Source organism: Oncorhynchus clarkii, chromosome 22 (genome assembly GCF_045791955.1).
Source record: "Oncorhynchus clarkii lewisi isolate Uvic-CL-2024 chromosome 22, UVic_Ocla_1.0, whole genome shotgun sequence".
Classification (NCBI taxonomy): Eukaryota; Metazoa; Chordata; class Actinopteri; order Salmoniformes; family Salmonidae; genus Oncorhynchus; species Oncorhynchus clarkii.
Genome location: NC_092168.1, coordinates 45,513,511 through 45,530,347, shown reverse-complemented (window position 1 = coordinate 45,530,347; position 16,837 = coordinate 45,513,511). Strand labels below are relative to the sequence as shown.

The 16,837-nt window shown below is 44.6% G+C and overlaps 1 protein-coding gene across 1 annotated transcript; it reads right to left on the bottom strand.

The window, feature by feature from the left end:
* Positions 1 to 2,860: 2,860 nt before the first annotated feature.
* LOC139380470 (trace amine-associated receptor 13c-like) lies at positions 2,861 to 3,820 on the bottom strand. Its single transcript, XM_071123160.1, has one exon. It carries the CDS (start codon positions 3,818 to 3,820, stop codon positions 2,861 to 2,863), a length of 960 nt encoding a protein of 319 aa, XP_070979261.1.
* Positions 3,821 to 16,837: the final 13,017 nt, after the last annotated feature.

Sequence of the window (16,837 nt, the reverse complement as noted above, 5' to 3'; positions counted from 1 at the left end):
CAGTTCATAGACTGCTTACAGGGTAAGGGAAACAATATCAAAATACGTTCATTACATCTAAAAGGTTACTACATTTAATAAACTACAAGTGATGTTGTCCAAATACGCATGACTTCATCAAAATGTGGGGGGAGACTTTATTCAGAGGTGTATTCATTTTTGAAAACTGTTTTGGTTACTTCATGATTCCTTACGTGTTATTTCATAGCTTTGATGTCTTTACTATTATTTTACAATGTAGAAAATAGTACAAATATAGAAAAACCCTTGAATGAATATCTAAAACATTTGTCCGGTACTGTATACGGACGGGTAAGATAGTCTGGATAGCTACATTTTCAGATATTACGCGTTTCTAATTTTGTCAGAAAGTCATTTCATTTCAAAGTTATAGTGTACTGTTAGCTTGCGAGCTAACGTTAGCTGGCTGGCTTGCTTGGTAACGTTACGTGTTTGATCTGTGTAGTAATATTATTTGTATCTCAGAGCCCTTTGCATTGCTAGATATAGCCTAATGTTAACTAGCTAACATTGAACATGGTTGTTTAGCTACCTGCTGATTCATACAGTGTTCATTTAGCTAGTTTGCTACATGTCTAAACAATAGACTCCACTATGAAAGTAACAATTTCAATAGATTGTTTGATGAATATACAAACGCTCAACACCCATTGAATATGGCCGGTGACAGTAAACATTGTCAAAAAAGCATAATTAAATTGTTGCCAGCAGCACAGTTGAAGTCACCAATGCTCTGGATAACATGAAAACAGCCCAACTAGCTCTGCTAGGCCGAGTAAAGTGGTCAGAGTGGGGTGCTCTCTCATCATGTGTCTGGAAGTAGCTAGCAAGCTATCCAACGCTAGAGGAGTGCTGTCTACTTCCCGGTGATGCCCAGTCATGTGTGTAGGCCTGTCCCCTCTACATCGACTTCAAGAACGTGGTTCTGGCAGGTCTACATCACCCCACCACAAGGCTACCTGGCCACCTCCTGCCACGGAAAGTGCCTGTTACCGCTGAGCGGCACCAATCACACCATCCTGCAGACACTTTTTTGCTGGGGTCTCAGGACTTTTAAGGTTAACTTGAAGAAAGTGGGTGGTTGGTGGAGTATATTTAAGGAAAGGTTTGTTTGCCATGTTTTGTGCTTCATTTGTTTTGTATCACTCATAATAAAACCCTTATATTCAGTGAGTCTCCTGTAATGAAAAGGCGTTGGTATTATTCAGACAGATGGTCTCTTCTCAGTTTGATACAGAAACACTTTTCACCTAACATAGAATGTTCAGATAGAAATGTACTTCATAGAACAGACATACTTCTCTTTCATATAGAATGAGTCATATTATACCTGTCAGTCACAGATTGGGAACTATACTGCCATCCTATGGCCACTGCACATACTGACAACAACCCCTGCCCACTGGGCACAGACGTCAATTCAATGTCTACTCCATGTTGATTCAAAAAGAAACAAAGCTGATTCAACAAGTTTGTGCCCAGTGGGTTTAAAGCTCTGCAGAAAAACTGTTTTTAAACTGGGCTTTTTACTCCAGCATTTTGGACATGCCCCCCTCATTTGAAGAGAGTCACACGTTTTTGGAAAACTTCACTTGTAGTGTATTAAAGGTATTAAGCCTTTAAATGTAATGTTCAGTTAAATTATATATTTAGATATTGGTTCCCTTCCCCTGTAAGCAGACAATGAACTGCTCTAATGAGTGACTGCAATCCACACTTTGGTTTTGGTAGTCACTGCCAACAGACAAGAATGTTATCATTTTCAGACAAAACACAATACTTCCTTCAGCACACTATTACAACAGAGTGACTGTTTTGTAATAAAATGTTCAATATATTTCCTTTAACGTCCTCTGTGTTGTGTGCTTATTGTTTAACCATTGATATGTTCTGGGTCGTTTTGAGACCTTATGTGTCATCAGGTACTGCTGGAATATCTACCAATAGCAGGTTCATCTTTTTGTGATAAATTACACTGGTCACTGTTCAAAACATTTATAAAGTATTAATAAAGTCTGAATAGTTTTCACTTTAGATTAAGGACTGCAAAACTACTTTACTAATGATTAGTACATGGTTTATAAGTTAATTCATTAAACATCTTCTGGATGATCTTATGCATCACTATTACAGATTATAAAAGTTGTTTATAAATGTGTGAATAACTAACTTACTGTAATGAGAGTAATGATACATGAATGATTAATAAACTATTGACTTATTTACTAATCCATTATACATTCTTTATTACAAAGTGTTATTATAAAGTCTTACTAATCTCTATATTCATTCTGACTCCACAGCATCTGAGAGAGCCGCTCTGGTGTGACCCCTGACCTGGCAGCAGTGATGTAATGAGAGTAGTGGTAGTGAGAGTAGTGGCTGTGAGAGAAGTGGTAGTGTTCATACCCAGTATGTTGAGGTTAAAGTGTCTGCTGTGGTTTCCTGAGCTGTTGTGTTGAATCATTAGTGGATAGAGTAGTTATTTATACATGTGATAATACCTAAGTGACTAACATTTAACAAATGTGGAAGTAATGATTAATAAATGGTGAGCAAACTGTAAATTCCTTACAAATGGTTTATTACTGAATGCTATTATAAAGTGTTACCCAAAGTTGCATATTCTTAAATTTGACCGTCAACTATTTACACAATACACCATTGAGATAGACTTGGATGTTACCTGATATCATGCATATTGTACGTTTAAATGTTAATGCACTTGTTGAAGTGAGCCACTAGACACTAGAAGGGCAATTCCAGTCCTCTGTGGCCTGATTTTTTTTACACTTTTTCACCATCCCTAGCTAACACATGTACTATGAAAACATTTGTACTATGAACGCCTTAATTTCAGAGTTAAAATATGTTTAGCTGTCACTTTGAACCATGGATAAAAGAAAGCATAAATTAATGGATTAATTAAGGAATTAACAAGAGGCAGAAAGCCGATGATAATTGATAATAAATTGTCAATTACAAAAGTAAAAAAGAAAACAAATAGAAAGGGAATCCAACAATTGAAATAGTTGAAAACAACAATAGATAGAGTTTTTGTTGCTTTTCTCTCAGACTTATTTGCCCGTACAGTTTTAACACCAGACACACTGGGAGCCTCTTTTGAAAATACATTTCTGGCCTGTGATGTGGCCACCACAAAGATTTTCATATAAAGTGTCATAATAATAGAGCACGGGACAACCATTGTAATTACAAGGTCGATGATATTACCCCAGATTGACCCTTCAACAATAAAACATTCTTTCAAACACCTACTGGGTGTCTGTACATTGACAAAGTTTTTTACAATAGCAGCACGGTATATGATACAACAACACCAGGTAATGGATATACAACACATCATTCTTGTTGTTGTTATTTTAGAGTGGTACAATAAGGGATCACACACAGCAACATAGCGGTCAATAGATATCAAGACCAAATTGCCCAGAGATAAAGAAGTACATAAAAAAGTAATGTAGATATGAAACACACAGAAATATTCTCCAAAACCCCAGCATGATTCCATTAATGCTACAGTCACTACTGGTATCACAATCAGTCCCACCAGGAGATCTGATACAGCCAGAGAGAGGATGAGCAGGTTGGTTGGAGTGTGGAGCTGCTTGAAGTGAGAGATGGAGACGATCACCAGTATGTTCAAAAATACTGTAACTGCTGAAATCAATGAGAAGAAGATGTACAGTGTTATGTAGATAGATGTCGATAGAAAAGCCTTTCTGCATGAAGAGTTTCCGTCTTGAAAACAATATTGAACATCTTCATTTTTCTCCATTTGTAACAAATGCTGAGGTCCTGCTGCTCCTGCTTGGTTCTGTGTGTGACCTTGTCAGGTCCGCCTTTTGACTAACTCTGAGCTCTGCCTCTCTATTTATCCCTGAGCTACTGACACTCCCCTCCCAGGAGCCTCTCTGTGCACATACACACACACACACTAACAAACGGTTAGATAAACAAATCATTTGTGAAAACATGATGTAATGTATGACAGGATTGGATGTTCCTGTGCCCACCTAGCCTGTCCTTCAGCCTTATTGATAGTCCGAGATGATAGAAAAGGTACATTTACTCAACTGAGTATTTTAATGGGGAAAATATAGCATGGGTGATGTTTTGGTCTCTCAAAGGCTATTTTACATTGGAAACTGTGTAAGACTAAATGTTTTGGGCGATGTCAGAGCTCATTTTGGACCATAAGCCACAAGCTCAGGACACATGATGGCCCATCACATGTCAGCTGGTCAGTGTGTAGGAAAGTTGACAGTAGGGAAGTTGATGAGATAGCATAAGTTTATGGTGTACATGCTAACAGCAAATGCAATCAAAATAGTGGCATCCCATAGACCATAAAAATGTCGATCTGAACTGAATTATTAATACATCACTTGTCTGAGCCGCTGAACTGCGACTCCACTTTGTCTCCATACTGACATTTTGCCTGTTTGTGTCCCTGATCTGTTTCACATGTCTTTGTGATTGTGTCCACCCCCCTCCAGGTGTCTCCCTTTTTCCTCATTATCCTCTGTGTATTTATACCTGTGTTTCCTGTCTGTCTGTGCCAGTTCGTCTTGTTTGTTCAAATCAAATGTATTTATTCATAAAGCCCTTCTTACATCAGCTGATGCCACAAAGTCCTGTACAGAAACCCAACCTAAAACCCCAAACAGCAAGCAATGCAGGTGTAGAAGCACGGTGGCTAGGAACAACTCCCTAGAAATGCCAAAACATAGGAAGAAACCTAGAGACGAACCAGGCTATGAGGGGTGGCCAGTCCTCTTCTGGCTGTGCCGGGTGGAGATTATAACAGAACATGGCCAATATGTTCAAATGTTCATAAATGACCAGCATGGTCAAATAATAATAATCACTGTAGTTGTCCAGGGTGCAACAAGTTAGCACCTCAGGAGTAAATATCAGTTGCCTTTTCATAGCCGATCATCGAGAGTATCTCTACCGCTCCTGCTGTTTCTAGAGAGTTGAAAACAGCAGGTCTGGGACAGGTAGCACGTCCAGTCAACAGGTCAGGGTTCCAAAGCCGCAGGCAGAACAGTTGAAACTGGAGCAGCAGCACGGCAGGTATACTGGGGACAGCAAGGAGTCATCATGCCAAGTAGTCCTGAGGCATGGTTATAGGGCTCAGGTCCTCAGAGAGAGAGAAAGAAAGAGAGCATTAGAGAGATCATACTTAAATTCACACAGGACACTAGATAAGACAGGAGAAATACTCCAGATATAACAGACTGACCCTAGCCTCCCAACACATAAACTACCGCAGCATAAATACTGGAGGCTGAGACAGGAGGGGTCAGGAGTAGATACATAAGTTGTTTCTAAACTGTAAAACAGATACAGTGCATTCGGAAATTATTCAGAGCCCTTGATTTTTCCCACATTTTCTTACATTTACTTAAAGCCCTATTTTAAAAAATGTTGAATATTTTTTTTCCTCCTTATCAATCTACTCACAATACACCATAATGACTGTAAGAATATTTTAAGATAATACACAACGCTGAGGACTAACGGTCAAGAGGAAATCAACAATCAATGGAAATAGTGTTTTTCTGTAATAGTGAATGAATGATCATTGGTTCAGAGACATGGAAGGATTTTGTCTAGGCGTTGAGCCTGAAACTAGATGCCTGTTATTTGGCTATTGGCCCAGTTTTATTGCAAGAAATTTTAATTGGTCAACCAAAGGTTAGGGTTGGGTTATAAAACTGCATCCTATCTTTGTTTTGTGGAGAGAATCACTGAGGACAGCGGAGAATGAACATCTACCTCTCAGCACAACATCTATGATTTGTCCTCTTTGAATAAACCTATTTTCTCCCCTTGATTTGTTTTGTGGTCTGTGTTATTGAAGAGTAACATTAACTTCTAACCTAACAAAAAAAAAAACAGGTTTTATTTTTTGGGCAAATTCATAAAACATTTAAAACTGAAATGTACATAAATATTCAGACCCTTTACTCAGTACCTTGTTGAAGCACTTTTGGCAGCGATTACAGGGTATGACTACATAATTGGCACACCTGTATTAGGGGTGTTTATCCCATTTTGCCTTGCATATCCTCCCAAGCTCATTCAGTTTGAATGGGCAGCGTCACTGCACAGCTATTTTCAGGATTCTCCATAGATGTTCCATCGGCTTTAAGCCCGAGCTCTGGCAGGGCAAGTTAAGGACATTCAGGGACCTGTCCCAAAGCCACTCTTGCGTTGTCTTGGCTCTGTGCTTAGGGTCATTGTCCTGATTGATGTTAGGTGAACTATCGCCCCAGTCTGAGGTCCTGAGCGCTCTGGAGCCGGTTTAATCAATGATCTCTCTTTACTTTGCTCCATTCATCTTTCCCTCAGTCCTGACTAGTCTCCCAGTCCTTGCCACTGAAAAACATCCCCACAGCAGGTTTCTTCCACCACCATGCTTCACCACAGGAATGGTGCCAGGTTTCCTCCAAACGTGACACTTGGCATTCAGAGCAAAGAGTTCAGACCGTCTCAGGAGGTTCCGGACCGTGAATCTTCTCAGGAGGTTCTGGACTGTGGACCGTCTCAGGAGGTTCCGGACTGTGAAACGTCGCCGGAAGCTCTGGACTGGGAACTGTCGCCGGAAGCTCTGGACTGGGAACTGTCGCCGGAAGCTCTGGAGACGCACTGGAGGCATGATGCGTGGTGCCGGCACTAGTGGTACCGGGGTGGTGACACGCACCTCAGGGCGAGTGCGGGGAGGAGGCACAGGACGTACTGGAATGTGGAGGCGCACTGGAGGCCTGATGCGTGGGACCGGACCGGGCTGATGACACGCAACTCAATGCGAGTGCGAGGAGCAGGAACAGGAGAGACCTGACTGGGAAAGCGCACTTGAGGGAGAGAGCGAGGAGTTGGCACAGGACTCACTGGGTTGTGAAGGAGCACTGGAGACCTGGTGTGTATAGCCGGCATCAATTGTTCTGGAACTTTAACACACTTCTCAGGACGAGTACGGGGAGCTGACTCAGGTGGCACCAAACTGACAACACGTTCCTTTATTCCAAATCCGTGCATCCTCCACCAATTCAACAACACTCCCATTTCTCTCCCCTCCAAATTCTCCTTCTTCTCCCAGACTGGCTCTGGTTCACTCCTCGGCTCCGCTGTCTGCCCCATGTGCCCCATGTGCCCCTCCCTCCCCATTTTTTTTTATTGGGGTTTCTGTGGCTCTTCTCTCCTGCTATTATGTCGTCCCAAGTCCAGTGTGTTCTCTCCCTAATCTCCTCCACAGACCAGGAAGCCATTAACTCCCGGGCACGCAGCTTGGTCCGTTGTTGGTGGGATCTTATCGTCGAAAAGATTGGACCAAGGCGCCGCGTGCGTAGAGTTCCACATATTTTAATAAATCGAAACTCACCAAACAAAACAATAAAAGACAAACGAAACGCGCCGCTAATAATAGTTCTAACATGCAACTATCCATAGACAAGATCCCACAAATCACAAATTAGGAAATGGCTGTCTAAATATGATCCCCAATCAGAGACAACGATAAACAGCTGTCTCTGATTGGGAACCATACCAGGCCAACATAAACCATTAATCATCTAGATGACCCACCCAAGTCACTATCTGTCACGAATTCCGTTTCCTGAGTCTGTTTTTTGCCTATGTTCTGTCCTGGAGAGTTTTTCCGGCGTCCTGGAACGCACCCTGTCTGGTTGCCGGGCAATGTAGCCAGTTGGGGTTTCTGATTATCCGCACCTGTATCCCATCAGCTATCTGCACACCTGGTCCTGATCATCATCTCTCCTCTTCATAAGCCCGGACCTGACATCCATTCCCTGCCGGATCGTTAGCCATGAACATTACTCACCCGGATCATTTACCCCATTCCCGCCTGGTCGTCAGAAGATTCCGCTTCCCCATTGGATCCACGTATTTACTCCCATCAACTCATCACCGCTACTCGCTACACCACCTGGATATATCTACCCATTCACTTGTAAATAAATACTCACCTTTTTCCTACTCTCCTTGTCCTGGTCTGCTTCTGGGTTCGACTTTGAAGAATCGTGACAGAACGATCCGGCCAAGAATGAACCCAGCGGACCTGGATTCCGTTTGCCATGCCATTACCCAGCAGGGGAGGACATTGGGACAACACAAGACGGAGCTACAGGAGATAGCGGTTGCAATCCAGAAATTATCTGCTAGCTTGACACAGATCCAGGATCAGCTCAGTTTGCTGGTGATTCATTCACCACCTATTTCACCCATCTTACCTGCCGTGCCTGATGCATTTTCCTTCCGTGAACCCAAGGTACCGACGCCTGATAAATATGAAGGGGATTTGGGAAGATGCCGTTCGTTTCTTATGCAGTGTGGGTTAGTGTTTGATCTGCAGCTCCATTCTTACGCCACTGACAAGGCTAGGATAGCCTTTGTTATTGAACTGCTGCGTGGAAGAGCTCTGGAATGGGCTTCAGCCATTTGGGAACGACAGGGGACCTGCATGTCTTCATACCAGGAATTCACGGGAGAGCTGAGAAGGCTTTTTGATCATCCAGTCCGAGGTAAGGACGCAGCTAAACGTTTGTTCACTATTCGCCAAGGAGCTCGCAGTGTGGCAGACTTTATGATCGAGTTCAGGACATTGTCTGTGGAGAGTGGTTGGAATGAGGAGTCACTACAAGCGGCTTTTTACCAGGGGTTGTCGGAGCAACTCAAGGACGAGCTGATATCCTATCCAGAGCCTAGTGATCTAGACAGCTTGGTCACTTTATCTATTCGGGTAGATAATAGAGTCCGAGAGAGAAGGAGGGAGAAGCAGTGGGGCCCATCCAATCAATCAGCAACTCGGTTACCATTCGGTTCAGGAAGTAAACCAGAACGTATTGATCGTTATTCCCCACACGGGATTAGTGGAGGGGTCTTGCCACCAGATCCTGAACCAATGCAAGTGGGGCGACACGGGCTAACTAAGGAGGAGCGCCAACGTAGACGTGAGACCAACAGCTGTTTCTACTGTGGTAGCTCAGGACATTATATCTCCACTTGTCCACAGCGCTCGTTAAACTGCCCGGCTCGCTAGTTTTGGGAGGAATTTTAGCGAGCCAGATTCAACCTCTCCAGAATCCTGTCAGACCCCGTTTTCCTGCGACCCTTATGAATAAGGATCAGAGCTTAGAGATTAACGCTTTTATCGATTCAGGTGCCGATGGCAGCTTTATTGATGCCGACTTGGTGGAACAGCTGGGGCTTTCTAAGGAGCAATTGCCGGAAGCCATTGAAGCAACCACTCTGAACGGCAGTAGTCTGGCACGGATCACTATGAGGACTGAACCGGTTAAGATGTTGTTGTCAGGGAATCATTCAGAGTTGATCTCCTTCTTCATTCTGTCCTCACCCCATGTTCCTCTGGTTATTGGTTACCCCTGGCTGAAGGAACACAATCCCTCGTTTGATTGGGTGACGGGTAAGGTAACTAGTTGGAGCATTGATTGTCATGCTAACTGTCTTAGGACTGCCTGTTCTCCTGCCATTTCCAGTCAGGTCAGTGACTCTGTTCCTCCTGATTTGTCCCTGGTTCCAGAAACATATCACGAGTTGGGTGAAGTATTCAGTAAACAGAAGGCTCAGTCCCTTCCTCCCCACCGACCTTATGACTGTGCGATTAATCTGTTTCCTGGAGCCTCCTTACCCATGGGACGGTTATACAGTATCTCTCGACCTGAACGTGAGGCCTTGGAGACCTACATCAAGGAGTCTCTAGCTGCAGGTCTCATTCGGCCCTCGTCATCACCTCTGGGAGCAGGATTTTTTTTTGTGAGCAAGAAGGATGGCTCTCTTCGACCGTGTATTGATTATCGGGGTTTGAATGATATTACGGTCAAGAACAAGTATCCCCTGCCCTTGATGAGCTCGGCTTTCGATTCTTTACAGGGTGCTACGGTTTTTACGAAGCTTGATTTACGTAATGCTTATCATTTGGTTCGGATCAAGGAGGGAGACGAGTGGTTGACTGGGTTCAATACTCCGATGGGACATTTCGAGTACCAGGTGATGCCGTTTGGACTGACCAACGCTCCTGCTGTGTTCCAAAGTATGGTGAATGACGTTCTGAGAGATATGATTGGTATTTTTGTGTTTGTTTACCTGGATGATATCCTCATCTTCTCGAAGGAGCTTTCTAGCCACGTTCAGCATGTCAAGCAGGTCCTGCAGCGGTTATTGGAGAACCGTCTGTTCGTGAAGGCTGAGAAGTGTGATTTTCACGCCCACACGGCATCCTTCCTCGGTTACATCATCTCCAGGGGAGAGCTCAAGATGGACCAAGAGAAGGTTCGGGCGGTTCGGGATTGGGTCCAGCCCGGTTCGAGATTGCAGCTCCAGAGATTCCTGGGGTTTGCAAATTTTTATCGGAGGTTTATCCGTGATTACAGCCGGGTGGCCGCCCCTTTAACTGTACTGACGTCTTGCACCAGAAAATTCTGTTGGTCTCCTGAGGCAGACCGAGCATTTCTAGATTTGAATAGCCGATTCACCAACGCCCCGATTCTCTCTCAACCTGACACTTCCCGTCAGTTCGTTGTGGAGGTGGATGCGTCTGATGTGGGGGTGGGCGCCATCCTGTCCCAGCGTAGCTCCACTGACGGTAAACTCCATCCCTGCGCCTTCTACTCTTGTCGTCTTTCTCCAGCTGAAAGAAACTACGATGTGGGTAACCGGGAGCTTCTCGCTGTGAAGCTTGCCTTGGAGGAGTGGCGTCACTGGTTGGAGGGAGCGGAGCAACCGTTTGTGGTCTGGACTGACCACAAGAATCTGGCTTACGTGCAATCGGCTAAACGTCTCAACTCTCGTCAGGCCCGGTGGGCTTTGTTTTTTGGACGCTTCAATTTTTCCCTGACGTTCCGACCTGGGTCGAAGAACGGGAAGGCGGACGCCCTGTCCCGGATGTTCTCCAAGACGGAGGAGAGTGAGGCCAAGACTGAGACGATTCTTCCCCAGAACGTTGTCGTGGGAGCCGTTACATGGAGGATTGAGGAGGAGGTGATGGCGGCTCTTCGGACACAGCCCGGGCCCGGTAACGGTCCACCCGGTCGGTTGTTCGTGCCTGAGTCGGTTCGTTCTGCTGTCCTTCAGTGGTCCCACGCCAGCAAGATAGCTTGTCACCCTGGTGTTGCTCGGACTATGGCGCTACTGCGCAGACGATTTTGGTGGCCTGCCATGGGAGAAGATACCCAGAGGTTTGTTGCCGCTTGTCCTGTTTGTGCGCAGAATAAGAGTACCAATCGGGCCAGCTCTGGGCTTCTTCACCCCCTACCTATTCCCCGACGACCTTGGTCGCATCTGGCCCTGGATTTTGTCACAGGGTTGCCCTCTTCTGTTGGTAACACGGTTATTCTGACCATTGTGGATAGATTCAGCAAGTTTGCCCACTTTGTTCCCCTCTCCAAGCTGCCTTCTGCCACTGAGACGTCCGAGATACTGGTTAGGGAGGTGTTCAGGGTCCACGGGTTGCTCTGTGACATTGTTTCTGACCGTGGTCCTCAGTTTACCTCTGCTGTCTGGAAATCCTTCTGTTTGGCCATTGGAGCTACAGTCAGTCTCACATCTGGATTTCACCCCCAATCTAATGGTCAGGCGGAGAGAGCCAACCAGAAGATGGAGTCCACGCTGCGTTGTCTTGTCTCCTCTGATCCCACCTCTTGGTCATCTCAATTACCCTGGGTCGAGTATGCCCATAATACCCTTCCTTCATCTGCCACTGGGATGTCCCCCTTCCAATGCCTGTACGGATACCAACCTCCCTTGTTTCCTTCTCAGGAGAGGGATCTTTCGGTCCCTTCTGTCCAGGCCCACATTCGTCGTTGCCACCGGACCTGGCATCGGGCCAGGAAGGTTCTCCTTAGAGTTTCTGACCGGTATCAGATCCAGGCGAATCGTCGCCGTATTCCTGCTCCCGCTTATACCATCGGAGATAAGGTGTGGTTGGCTACACGGGATCTTCCTCTACGGACTGAGTCGAGGAAACTGTCACCAAAGTTCATTGGTCCGTTCGTGGTGGAGAGAATCATTAACCCTGCTGTGGTCCGACTAAAATTGCCGGCAACGCTTCGAGTACACCCCACCTTTCATGTCTCCTGCCTCAAGCCGGTTCACCTCAGTCCTCTGTTGCCCCCTCCTCCTCGTCCTCCTCCTCCTCGGATGATCGGAGGTGGTCCTGTCTACACGGTGCGCCGCATCATGGACTCCAGACGGCGGGGTCGAGGGTTCCAGTATTTAGTGGATTGGGAAGGATATGGTCCTGAGGAGAGGAGTTGGATTCCTCGGCGTCAGATCCTTGACGATGACCTGCTTCGTGACTTTTACCGCCTCCACCCTGGCGCTCCGGGTAGTCCGCCCGGTGGCGTTCGTCGGAGGGGGGGTACTGTCACGAATTCCGTTTCCTGAGTCTGTTTTTTGCCTATGTTCTGTCCTGGAGAGTTTTTCCGGCGTCCTGGAACGCACCCTGTCTGGTTGCCGGGCAATGTAGCCAGTTGGGGTTTCTGATTATCCGCACCTGTATCCCATCAGCTATCTGCACACCTGGTCCTGATCATCATCTCTCCTCTTCATAAGCCCGGACCTGACATCCATTCCCTGCCGGATCGTTAGCCATGAACATTACTCACCCGGATCATTTACCCCATTCCCGCCTGGTCGTCAGAAGATTCCGCTTCCCCATTGGATCCACCTATTTACTCCCATCAACTCATCACCGCTACTCGCTACACCACCTGGATATATCTACCCATTCACTTGTAAATAAATACTCACCTTTTTCCTACTCTCCTTGTCCTGGTCTGCTTCTGGGTTCGACTTTGAAGAATCGTAACACTATCACGCCCCAACCAACAGAGAATAAACAGCTCTCTATGGTCAGGGCGTGACATACAGAGTTACAGTCATATGGAAATCAGTCAATTGAAACTAATTCATTAGGCCTATGGATTTCACATGATTGGGAATACAAATATATATATGTGGGTCAAAGACATACAAAAGTATAGGGACACCCCTTCAAATTAGTGGATCTGGCTATTTCAGCCACACCCGTTGCTGACAACGGGTGTGAACTCGATCACACAGCCATGCAATCTCCATAGACAAACATTGGCAGTAGAATGGGCTTACTGAAGAGAGAAGTGACTTTCAACGTGGCACCGTCATAGGATGCCACCTTTCCAACAAGACAGTTCGTCAAATGTATGCCCTGCGAGAGCTACCCCGTTCAACTGTAAGTCCTGTTATTGTTCAATGGAAACATCTAGGAGCAACAATGTCACAGCCACGAAGTGGTAGGACACACAATCTCACAGAACTGGGAAGGCAGGAATCCTCTGTCCTCGGCTGCAACACTCACTACCGAGTTCCAGACTGCCTCTGGCAGCAATGTCAGCAAAATAACTGTTCGTCAGGAGCTTCATGAAAGGGTTTGCATTGCCGTGCAGCACCACACAGGCTTAAAATCACCATGCACAATGCCTACTTTTGGCTCGTGTGGTGTAAAACATGCCACCATTGAACTTTGGAGCAGTGAAAAATGAATTCTCTGGAGTGACAAATCTGGATTTGGCACATGACAGCTTTGGAGTTTGCCAAAAGGCACCTTAAGTACTCTTAGACCATGAGAAACAAGATTCTCTGGTCTGATGATACCAAGATTGAACTCTTGCTCTGAATGCCAAGCGTCACGTTTGAAGGAAACCTGGCGGATGCCATGAGAATGCTTCCTGCCCCAATGCATAGTGGCATCTGTATAGTTTGGTGGAGGAAGGAAAATTATCTGGGGCTGTTTTTCATGGTTTGAGCATGACCCCTTAGATCCAGTGAAGGGAAATCTTAACACTACAGCATTAAATTACATTCTAGAATTTGTTTCAACAGTTTTGGGAAAGCCATTTCCTGTAAGAGCATGAAAATGCTCCTGTGCACAAAGTGAGGTCCATTCAACAATAGGTTTGTCGAGATAGGTGTGAAAGAATCTGACTGGCCTGCACAGAGCCCTGACCTCGACCACATCGAAAACCTTTGGGATGAATTGGAACGCCGACTGCAAGTCAGGCCTAAACGGCAAAATATTGTATGATGCAAAAGGAATCATCAAACTGTATGATGATGTGGTCGGTGAGACTTTGATTCTTGAAAGTCAAATATCTTGAAAAGTTGACATGAGACACTCAAATCATGTTGGGACTGTATCAACAGTGGACTAGTAAAAAAAAAAACTAAAGATAGTTTTTGAGTGTAATTTCCCTTTAAGGGAATAATCGCTAACCTCTAGGCAACTCTACACTATTAGCCACAATCCAGGGTCAGTGATGCAGCACCACCCCGGGCTGCATCACGTACGTGCTCTAAAGAAGTTAACACAGCCATCTACACAGACGTCAGCAACGCAGCCAAGGAGAAGAGCCTGGAGGTATATGTAAACAACAACCTCAGAATACTACAACATGTGTGTGTGTGTGTGTGTGTGTGTGTGTGTGTGTGTGTGTGTGTGTGTGTGTGTGTGTGTGTGTGTGTGTGTGTGTGTGTGTGTGTGTGTGTGTGTGTGTGTGTGTGTGTGTTTTAATACACAGTATGTGTGTTTTGTCCCTCCAGTTTCCCCATTATCTGTGGTCAGAACCAGGTCCCAGAACATGTGATTGTGGTGGTGAACAACCCTGTGTCTCTAACCTGTGACATCCCTCTTCCTGTTATCACCTGGCTGAACGATGGACACACAGCAGAGCAGCAGACACTTCAACCTCAACATATTGGTCATGAACACTACAACTACTCTCACTACCACTACTCTCACTACATCACTGCTGCCAGGTCAGAGGTCACACCTGTCTTTTGGCATGTTAGATATGTCTATATTGACCCTGGATCATATTATATATGTGTTGATCCTGGATCATGCCCCATGAAATCAGGATGTGCCAACTCAGAGAGGCCATGTATAAAACATTTAATTTCAGTTCTGTACTTGTGAAAATGTCTTGTTATCTTTCAAAAACACTATAGAAAGGGTGTAGGATTGAGACTTGAGTGAGGTTAGGGGGAGGTTAAGTCTGAAAACCTACCTCTTAATGAGTCTCTTGATTAATGCCACCCCCCTATCTGCTAAATGACTTAGATGGAAAATGTGTAGCAGAGGTGAGTTAGACTCATGCTCTCATGATGAGGTAGCCCTGACTGGTACTTTAAAATCAGTGTCACACTCAGTCCAGGAAGGGCTTTTCTCTTGGACTATTGGTTAAGATGTTGGTTTTCCACTCAGGATACCACAGTTCAGATCCCACCTGTGACAGAGTCTCAATTCAGAGGTGGGGTTCTTAACCTGTGCAGGGAAGACTAGTTTAGGGGTGAGGGTTGTAACTGAGGCTGAGGCCTAATGGAAGTTGTACTCACACAAAAGACAATAGAGCTGTACTTAGGTTCACTACAGGTTTGAATGTTTATGCTGTATTGGGGCCTTATTAGGGCCCTGGAGGAATTTGTGTGTCGCCAACACCTTTAATTAGTAGAATTCCTTGGAGTTTTGGACCTCATTGTTCCAGAACCTTGCATACAGGTGATAACAGGACCCTCTGTTGTCAGAAACTTAACCAAGTCAAACTAACATCATTAAGGAGTTACACAGTAGAGACAGTATAGTCCCAATGACATCAGTCACAGAGCACAGGTTGAGTTTTGCTGATGTAATATGCTCTCTAAGAATCATTCAGAGGTGAAATATGTATTTTTTGTCTGTCATTTAGTAGTGGATCTTATCCAGAGCAACTTACAAGAACAATTAGGGTTAAGTGCCTTGCTCAAGCGCACTTCGCCAGATTTTTCACCTAGTCGGCTCTGGGATTTGAAACACTGACCTCTCTCTTACTGGCCCAACATTTAAACAGCTAGGCTACCTGGCACCAGATTAAGAGTTTGCTTTGATTAATCTTGTATATATTGTATGTTCATGTTCACAAGGCTTCCTTATAAATGAGACCTTGGTCTCAATGGTGACCCACCCTGTATGAATACATTTTAAAAAGTTCACAATGTATTAGATGTGTTGTGTGTAACACCTTTAATTGGTAGAGGGATATAAGTGTCCTTATGACAGAGCCCTGCATGTTTTGAATAATATGTGAATATGTAAATGTGTGACTTGTGTACTTTTCCGTACAACATGTAATCTACTGTGTTGTGTTTGTGTATTTGTATGCTTATGTCTCTAAATTAATTTCCATGTAAATGGACAATAAAGTATATGGGATTATAGTGCTAAATTAACCCTCTGGAATCTGACAGAAAAACAACAAACTAGATAAAAAAATATACAAAAATGGAATCAAGTTTATTGGTCACATACACAGATCTGCAGGTGTTATGGGATGTGCAGCAAAATGATTGTGTTACTAGATCCAACAGTGCAGTAGAATGTCTCTACACACATAATCAAAACAAGAAATCAATGAATATATATTTTATGTTCATACATATTTACAGTAGTAGATACAGTGGGGCCTGAAGGGATTGACAGCATTGACACAGATAAATAATGACTGTATAAAATAAGTAATTACAATTTTTTTGTAATTATATTATTTTATACTCATGCAATTGCTCAGTGAATTTTGATTTCTCCCAAAAAGGTAAGGGTAAAAATTATTGACACCTTTTAAAGATTCTTACAAATAAAGTAGTCAAAAGGTCACTATTTTGTCCCATATTGCTAGCACGCAATGACTACATCAAGCTCGTGACTCTACAAACTTGCTGGATGCATTTGCAGTTTGTT

Coding starts and splice junctions, on each gene's coding strand:
- LOC139380470 (XM_071123160.1), bottom strand. CDS start 3,820: ATGGAGAAAAATGAAGATGTTCAATATTGTTTTCAAGACGGAAACTCT.